The sequence below is a fragment of the Labrus bergylta genome, chromosome 12, assembly GCF_963930695.1.
Source record: "Labrus bergylta chromosome 12, fLabBer1.1, whole genome shotgun sequence".
Taxonomy (NCBI): Eukaryota; Metazoa; Chordata; class Actinopteri; order Labriformes; family Labridae; genus Labrus; species Labrus bergylta.
Genome location: NC_089206.1, coordinates 8831764 through 8841268, shown reverse-complemented (window position 1 = coordinate 8841268; position 9505 = coordinate 8831764). Strand labels below are relative to the sequence as shown.

Genomic DNA, 9505 nt, shown 5'->3' with positions numbered 1-9505 from the left:
ACCATTACTATTGAATCCAAGCATCTGTAGTCTTAAGACCGTACATCAAATCAAACACCTAGAGTGTGCTTGAATGACTTTAACAAATAAATGTATTATCTTCTAATTCAACCATTTGGATTTAATAGCATCAAATGTCCTGCTGAAGTTCACTGAGCTTTAAAGCAATTAAGTCACGACAAAACACGCCAATTATAAAACTTACTTTATTTACAAGCATAATACATCAATAGAACTTCACACCATATGACCTGTATTCCTTCACCAGTCAAGGTAAATGACAGGTGAGTATTGAACTGTATCATCTGTTTTTCAGTACAGTTACTAATCTTGACTAATATTGACCGGCCACGGAGGCTTCATGCCAAACCATGGCACCACATTTTACAGCGGGTACCCCCCCCATACAATCTTTTGATTACAGGTTCCTCAGTGGAAAAGAATGTTCTTGTACTTGGAGTTGGGAATCTGATCTCGGCTCTTCAGCCTCCTCACTGCTTCCCTCATGTGTTTGGGCTGAAGTGGTGGGGTGTCTCCCCACTTCTCACAAACATCCAAGGCTAAAAAGAAGATAAAAAGATAAGAAACAAACAGTTTAACTACAAGATAGTGACGTTTAAACTGCAAATGTATCCATGTGTTTAAGTTATTTCTAATGTTCAGTCTGCAACTTACCCTCCTCAACAATTTCACCGGCAAAAACCTTGGAAATACCAGACATGGCAATCACCACATTCTGGGACACTGACGACCCTGTAATGGACTGGATCAGCTAGAGAATAGACAACATCAAGTTAAAAAACCAGATTCAAAGATTTCATTTTTTTTTTCTTCATTTTTATAAATGCTTACTCTCTTAATTGCAGCCTTAGGGAAGGCCGAACGTCTGTACATCTCGTAGCGATTCAGTTGCTCTTCAGAAAAGGACGACACCAAAACTCTGCAAGACAAAAGACGAAACGGAGGTGATTGGTGATGTTTACGGGGGATGTGACTTCAACAAGGTTATTTAACAGAATGGTCCTCTGTTAGAAATCTCTGTCTTACTGCATCTTTTGTATTTCATCCTCATCAACCTTGTGGCGCTTCTCCTTTTTCTTCTCTGGTTCCACCTTTAATCTTTTGGAAGAAGGCTGGCCAGAGGTTCCTTCGTCCTCGTCTTCCCCAGCTGCCATTTCCTGTATTGTAAAGGACACAACTTTTTTTAGAGCCTTTAAAAACATATAACACCCACGTAAAACCACATTTGCACATTACGATAAAAGAAAAGAATCGGAGGTAGTGGGGTAAATTAGGACTGACTGTTTGGACACATAATCTGCAGTAAAAAGACCTCTACTAAACTCTCATGAAATAATTTCCAGAGTGAAAAATCACCTGACAGTAACATTCCTTACATTCAACACGTGTTGTAACCATCATGTTGGTAATGATTAAATGTTAAATGGTCCTGTGATGCCACCCTGAGGAATATCACAGAACCAGCAGGGGACCTTAGTTATCCCTATCAATATACTAACATGGAGAGCCTTTACCTTCAAAAAAAAAAAAAAAAGAGAGTAATTTAAAGAGTAACTAAACCCTAAAACCACTTTTATTTTGTTACAAAACAACACTCTTCACTAAACAAACTCACTGATTGGGTAAAAATTCTAGAAAATTCTAGAAACAATAAATAATTCAACTGGTATTGTTAAACACGCAAACGGCAGTCGGTTGTTACCCTGGCATCATCAATTAACCCAAACCTAATTATCAATTGGTCTATCAATTGGGGGGCGGCTTGGGTTTGGAATCGAAGGGTCGCCGGCTCAAGTCCCAGCACGGACCAAGTCCAGAAATTGGCCTGGTAGCTGGAGAGGTGCCTGTCCACTTCCTGAGCACTGCCGAGATGCCCTTGAGCAAGGCACCTAACCCCCCCCCCCCAGCAGCTCAGGAGTACCCACCCCCTCACTCTGAGACCTCTCCATTAGTGCATGTCCATAGGATCCTGTTTGTGTGCATGTGTGTGTAGCATGTTTACAAGACAGAGTGTAAAGCTCCAGAACTCACAGTCTTCAGCTCCTGTGTGGGCTGATCCTGAGAGGATGACTCTTTGTTGTCATGTGTAGATTTTGCTGTGGTAGATGCACTCTCGGTATCCTCCGGTTTACTGTCAGGATGCTCGTCACTTGAAGTCCTCTCAGGTGTTCCTTCGGGTTTGATCCGTGCAGGGTCGGCCATGATCCCTCACTCACTGTACTGTTGAATGGATGTTGAATAGTTAACTCGGAGAGCAGCTTAAAGCATGTTGTTGTTACACATAAGTTTACCATACATTAGTACGTTTTAAAATCTCAATGATGATGTACTGCCTATTCACTAAGAATAGAAACTTGACGATATTGGGACTACAATCTGCACCTACCTTCACTGCAGCCAGGCGTCAACAAAACACGCAGCAACCGTGGAGCTAACTGAGAGTGTTTGGCAAACGTGACCATATATGTTCAGTATTTTAATTATTTGATGCGAACTACTAATTGAGCTAAGTTAACACATTACGTTCATATCACCGCATTTGCAAAAGGTTTAATACAACTTGAATTATTTCAAGCCTAAGCCTACAAATGACGGTAGTTGGTAGTAGCCACAGCCTAGCATTAGTTTGTGTTTCCGTTTCCGGTTTTTGGTGTAACGCTGCTAAAAGACACAGGCGGACAAATTGTTATAATATCGATTGATTGATTACATTTATTTCAGACATATCAAATAAAATCTAACATATCAAAAAAAATTAAAATGAAATGAAAAGCACGAAAATACAATAAACAAAAAACAATGTTCAAATTATTTCACAAAAAAAAGAAAAAGAAAATTACATATATTCAATTGATATGCCTGAAAAGGAGTAGGAAGAAGTATAAAACTTATTTAATCCTACCCCCTTTCCACAGCTCAATAATTCATATTTATTAAATTAAATTCACTTCCTGTATTGTCTATCCAACGCGTTAGATTGACAATTTGTATGTTTTTGCTGCTGTAATTGTTACAAGAAAAACAACAACCTTTCGATTAAATAGATAAATAAATTTAGTCCAAAAAAAAAACAAATTGCATAAGCCAGTTAACACATTTTTGTCAGTAACTCCCTTAATATTTAGAATCTGTGGTCATCCCTAGTATTTACAATTAGCCTTCTCATCGACTGATTATGTTGTCACCATAAAAATGCTGTGAAAAGTTCCTGTGCAAATCCCAAAATGGGACGCGACTTCCAATAATCAATTTTGGAATCCCTGGTCTAGTAGCCTAGTTAACAATAGTACATTTGATTACTGCATATTTAAAGTGGAAGAGAAGTTTAAGTTATTTAGACAACCAATAGTGTTGATAAGTATGGAAGCCCATTTCCACCAGTTAAAAAAAATAAAAATAATAATAATAAAGTCATAATAATGAGATAAAAAGTCATAATAATGAGATATAAAGTCATAATAATGAGAAATGATGACACTTTATTATTTTCATTTTTATTTTGTTTACTGGCGGAAATGGGCTTCCATAGATAAGTGACGAACAATAGTAAATAATTAAATGTTTGGGTTTTAAAAAACGTTCCCCGGACTGTGGACATAAAATAAAACAGATGTGGGAAGCCCTGGATTGGTGTTCCCACATTTTCAAAACCGACACGCCATCTTACTTATTCCCATCCGCAGTGTCTGTGAATCAGCCCGGGCGGGGGTACTAGGTGTTGTATGCGTGTGTATGCGTGTGTGTGTGCGTGTGTTGTAAAGGGTTACGGATTGGAGATGCAGAAAGGACAGTTTCGAGGAAGTGACGGACGAGACTCGGGGGCCTGGTCAGAGGAAGTTTGCTCGGTGGTGGTACCGTGCTGCTGAACGAAACTTTTCCCCCTTTGAGCTCAGCGGCACCGTGGATCGAAACGGGACCGATCCAGCGGCGGAGGGAGCGTTTGTTTCCTCGCCACGACGAGCAACACTGAGGAATAACTTAAAGGGTTGAGAGGTGGGGGGGGGAAAAAAAAAAAAAAAAGGGGGGAATCGCAGAGGAATTTCACTCCCACAACCAAGCCCCCCTTTTTTCTTCTCTTCCCCGCGCCTCCTCAGTTTTGTATTTTTCTGGGATCCGCGATGGGGAAGGAGCAGGAACTTCTGGAAGCGGCGCGGACGGGAAACCTGGCCGCAGTGGAGAAGCTTTTATCCGGGAAGCGACAGTCCGCTGGCACGGGCAGCGGATCGTCTGGGACCGGTGGAAGCGGCAACAGCGGCGGGCACGGCGCCTCCTCTCATCCGCTCTCCAGCCTGCTCAGGTAGGCTCTCTGGGGGAAAAAAAAAAGAGGTGGATAAAACTGAATGGGAGAAAGCTTGAGTGCCGTTCCTGTCAATTTCCCCCATGCACCGGTGTAGCTTGTAGTATACTATTTTTAAACCCTCTTGACTGGTTTGACAGAGTAATGTTTTCTTTATTTGCAATACCAAACAAACACAATTAAACCAGAGCAGCGTAGTAGCAGTGGCATGCTTCTTTGTTCGCATCCAGCTCTTGTTTCCCTGCCAGCTGTACTGTAATGTGCACAAACAGCCTGGTAGGTAATTAATTATGCAACCTAACTACAGAAATCTGCAACAAAACAGCCCATGGCCTCTTGGAAAAACTAATACGGATGCATTATTAACTGTTTACATACAGTCTAGACCTGAAAACTCACTAGGAAGCTGGTTACCACAGCCACACTCAATTATTTAGCAGTGGTATGAAACTGTATTTTTTTTTTAAACAGCCCTTTATCGAAACAAGCCATTTTATTTCTTATGATGTGATGGTGTGAGCTTATTATGTGGCATTTCTATTAGTAGTCACATAAGGTCGAGATTTTTTGTTGCCTCTCACATCATGGAAGACAAATCTAGATGAGTCTATTGTCAATATGGCAATTAGCCAGTGTCTCTTTATTCAATCTGAGTCCTAATCTAGGGATTATTACTTAAACTATTGTTTATATATTGTCCTAACATTCTTGCCAACATGCCACCTGTGCCATTACTGTAGTTTGTTGGCAGATGTTGGTTAAAATGCCTTAAACAAAGATGAGGAGCTGGTCTGCAGAAAACAGACCAACATGTGCCTGAAATAGAAGACGCTTGTAAAAAGCTTTGGTGATGAGCCCCTGGTCCATGGTGCATGTTCATTCAAATCTATGATAGCATCAAAAGTCATCACAGTGTTATAGAGACACAGCCTGCTGGGCCTACGTCTAAAGTACAATCCCTTTTTAATGCTGTGCAGACGAGGGCTGCTGGGTAATATTAAATAATTTGATGAAACACAAAGACAATCTGATAAGTTCCGAGTTTCATTTTGTCCGGCAGATGCTATCCGATTTGAGGCTTACCACGACACAATCGTTGGTTTTTCATCGACTGGAAGATATTGTCCTGAAACCATACGATGTTGTTTCATTATGCAGCCTTTGAGTTGAGACAGGACAAGAAAGAAAAACAAGAACTTAGTTATGAAACAGACGAGCGAACAAGTCCACGTTTGCCTTCATGTGTCTGCATATATAAAAAAAATGAGAAATATAAATTGTAGACTTAAGATAAATCAATGCCCCAGCTTAACACTTGCATGAAAGAAGCCTACAACTTTACTCTCTTTACTTTTATTTAAACGCTGAGCTCATACAGGTGAAGGTCTGTCCATCAAAACATAATAATACTCCCCTGGGAGCCCTGTGACAGCCACCTTCCCTTCAGGGACAAGTGTTACGGCGAAGCTCGAGGTGATGCAGCGCTGCGTTACTCAGCTAAGACTGCAAAATGTACTCAAGGTAATTACATTAAAGCACTCTAATCGGAAATCCAATTCACAGATGTCAGGCAGTCAAGGCTGGCTCGCGCTCTCCCTCACAGGTCTGTGGGCGGACTGAGGAGACCGTTGTGTCATCTACTCTGACTTGGGTAATCAATGTTTGGCAATGATCACTCTGGAAAAGTATTGGCTGGTCTTTTCAGGAAATGAATTAACCACAAGTGTATTAGACTCAAAAAAAAAAAAGAAGCCTGTTGCTTGTGGACATGTAAGCTTATTACAAGACAGGGCTCTTGGATTATAACAAGGTGCACGATTAGAGACCACAGGGGCAGCCCGGGGGATTGCTGCTATTGTGTGTGACATTTGATTTGCCTAATGGAGTCGTCAATATATGAAGAAATCTGACAAGAGTGGTACAAGTTGTTGCCTGATTCTTTTTTTCTGTAATAGCAAAGATGAGGTGGTAAAAGGAAATATGTGATATACACTGATGCTCTACTCCACTCCATTTGCATACACCTTTTCTATAACTTGTAGGAAAATACATCTTTGTACTTTTTATTTGCTGAAGCCAAAACAGTCATTTCAGCAGACTTGACTTGCCTCATCTTGTTTTAGGATGTGGGTTTGAGGCCTCGCGCATAAAATATATAGTTAATAACCATAACATGATTGTTGTGTACATTGAATCACAGGCTGTGATCGGCCTTAATCGGCTTCATTACTTTACTTCAAAAGGTGTGTTGTTTTGAGTGTTTCCACCAGATATATCTGGCGTTCTTGCCCTGGAATGGCGTGCATGTCAAGACTTGCGGTGTTGTTGTAACCAGGCGGTTGTACAGCTCTCTCCTCTGCGGAATGTCTGCTTTCCCAGGAGGCTGCATCCCAGCGGTTGCTATGGGATAGACCCTGACCCCGGCACAGCCACCGCCCCAAACATTTGTTCTACAACAGTGCTCCATTAACACCAAAAATGAGCTGGGAAGGGCTTGCCATAGTAGGAAGGTCACGGTGTAACCTCACTGCTGTTTGTTGGATGCAGATGTATGAAGGGCCCTGACAGAGATGTGATTTTTAGAATGATGTCGTTACATATTTTAGGGTAGGGGATGTCCCTGATTACAGATATGATGTACAGCATAGTGTAGGAAAACTTTTGACAATAACTGAATATAGTTATGCATTTTTAAACCTTGATGATTATGCAGATGATCTCAAATTGCTGCTTTCTTAAAAAAAAATGCATGATAAACCAATTAAGTTGCAAACAATAGCTGCTAATTTCTTTCTATGCTGGCCCTGGTTTCCTACTCTATGCACGGTATGCAGTGTCCTCTCCTCAAATGAAGGCAAAAAGCCTGAAATTAAATCTAACAATGTTTTAATATTAGGTAGGAATTCTTCAGTGTATCAGTTGAAAAATTAGTGAGTTGGTCCTTTTGTAACAATAGCTTTGGCTTTGTCTGCGTCTTATAGGGTTTATGATAGGGCATGCGTTATCTGTGTTTTCCTCCATACCTGCCTTAGTGTTTGCAGTGACCCCATCATGACCCGTTCAGATCACAGAGGTTTCACAGGAAGAACCCTTCACTGGTACTTCCTGGCCACGCTCATTCAAACACAGGCAGCTGCTGCAGTCAGACCGGAGCTAAGACAAGTCCCTGGCAGGGAAAGTGCCTGCCCACTGAGGGGAAATTAACAGAGGAATGCATGGACTTCTGGACAGACGCTGTGAGAGCTTAGCCAGATGAGGGCTCGTCTCCCAGCTTCGCAGCCGTGTCCTTTGTCACACTGACAGAAGGGCAGAGTGATGGCTTTTCATATTCATATCAGGTCCTAAACACCACTCTGAGGCTTTTCTGCAGTTTTTGGTTTTACAAAGAAAATTGAGCTGTCATTCGGGTAGAATTTGACCACCTAGATTATCTTACTCATTCAGTTTAGTGTGTCCTGTAGATCTTAAATAAGAATAGGTTCTCTGCAACATTCTGTTATAAAAATCTGCTTAAGTTATTCACAGAGCCCTCTTGAAATATTTCTCTCTCTATAGCATGTTGTTCTATTCTCCAAATGTCAGCAATGAAAGCTTTGCTATCAGTGTGATGACTTGGTTTGCATTTTAAGAGGCTTGGGCACAACTCCAGATCATTCCAATCCATTACATCCTCAATTTCTGGCTTGTCCCAGGCGTGCTATCAGACCGTCGTCAGCCGAGAAAATATCTGCTGCGTAAGAACCAGCACATGCTGTCCTTTTTTTTTTTTTTTTTTTTTTTTTTTGTAAAAAGAGAATTACCCTGGAGCCTCTCTGTCATTAGGATCTTTGTGAATATAGAATTCACTGAGTGTGATGGTGCAATGTAGGACTTTTTAGGATGGTGTGTCTGCAGATGACAGGCTCACAGCGGGGAATCTGACACCTTCAGTGCTTAGCTGGATTTCAGTTCAGGCTAAACTGTCTCACTGCCTGCGTTTAGCGCGGTCCTATAAAGTGCAGTTTCTACGTTTTTTTTTTATCGGCCTACAAGGAGCTTTAGATCCATTTAAGTAAGCTCAAAGCTGGCAGTCACATTTCGTCCATTGTTGACCCCTGAACTGTAAGAATCTGTAGTTGCTTCACCCCAAGAGGGAGCAGTGCAAGCTGGGAAATCCAACACCACCGTGTTAGCATTCCTGGAGCATCTGAGTTTAGGATTCTCTGCTCTTCGCGTTATGTTTACGGCCCCTGTTTGTATAGTCTTGTAGAGCAGGCAGAGAGGCACTTAGTCGCTGTGATGAATTCCACATATGTGTGTGTGTGTGTGTGTGTGTGTGTGTGTGTGAGTTGGGGGAAGAAACTGACAAATTGAGTGTCCCTCTCTGTGCAGTATGTAGCCATTTGTACTTGACCCTAACGGTGGTCGGCTCAGAATAACTTTCATGTAAGTGGGTCGTTGGATGAATGACACGTTTGCTGAGGAAAAGTGCATACATTGTCTGAAAATGAAATTACATCTCATTAAGATACGACGATTTGAATTCTCCGTTCTTTTTCTGTATTCAAAGAATCAGAAAGTTGCTTATGTATTAGGAAAGCAACACGCACACATTCACACAGCCATGAAGTGAGTCTTTTGTGTTCCTGTTTACGTGACCTCTGTGTCACCCTCACTCACTGAAGACCTCACAATAACAAATGGAAAAGATAATGCAGACGTGGCGGTGTGTCTCTTGTGTTTGGTGACTGGTTTTGAAACACTTTTTTTGTCGGAAGAGAGACCAGAGACATAAGGCCCACCCCCTGGGTCCATGCAGACTTAAATATGTGTTGGATAGCAGTTAGCAGCCCCCCTACCCAGACGTTTTTTCATGTATCTGGCCTCCTGGCTGGCTGGCGGCTTCCTTTCTCTCCCACTCGGCTCTCTCAGCAGTATTCCTAACCCACCTGCTGGGCCCACGCCAACCTCCACCCCACCTCCAGACTTCAAACGTGGTCTACTTGGAGCCGGAGTAATGGCACTGCCCTCAATATGTTCACACAGGAAACAAATTAGCCTTAGATCTTTAAATAAATGTAGAATTCCCTCAGCGCTGTGATTATTGTTGCAAAAAAAAAAAACAACAACGACTAAGTGTACTAGCCTTAGCGTGACTAAGCAGATTGCCAGCAGACTCCTAAGTTTTATTTATTTTATGAGTTACTG

At 41.7% G+C, this 9505-nt stretch overlaps 2 protein-coding genes across 10 annotated transcripts in view; one reads left to right on the top strand and one right to left on the bottom strand.

The window, feature by feature from the left end:
• Positions 1 to 188: 188 nt before the first annotated feature.
• taf11 (TAF11 RNA polymerase II, TATA box binding protein (TBP)-associated factor) lies at positions 189 to 2664 on the bottom strand. The gene is made up of 6 exons (XM_065961711.1): positions 2408 to 2664; positions 2053 to 2241; positions 1048 to 1178; positions 853 to 940; positions 676 to 772; positions 189 to 560 (listed from the first exon to the last, which is right to left on the bottom strand). Exons 2-6 carry the CDS (start codon positions 2221 to 2223, stop codon positions 430 to 432), a joined length of 618 nt encoding a protein of 205 aa, XP_065817783.1. The 5' UTR covers positions 2224 to 2241; positions 2408 to 2664; the 3' UTR covers positions 189 to 429.
• A 1124-nt stretch (positions 2665 to 3788) lies between these two features.
• The window catches only part of LOC109985958 (ankyrin repeat and SAM domain-containing protein 1A), a 71476-nt gene continuing 65759 nt past the window's right edge, over positions 3789 to 9505 (top strand). For 5 of the 9 annotated variants that reach the window (XM_065961706.1, XM_065961702.1, XM_065961704.1 and 2 more), the window contains exon 1: positions 3789 to 4318. In XM_065961706.1, coding sequence (XP_065817778.1) covers positions 4140 to 4318 — 179 coding nt within the window. In that variant the 5' untranslated portion in view covers positions 3789 to 4139. The remainder of the gene's footprint in view (positions 4319 to 9505) is intronic. The other 4 variants (XM_065961705.1, XM_065961708.1, XM_065961707.1 and 1 more) reach the window with 2 other exon arrangements.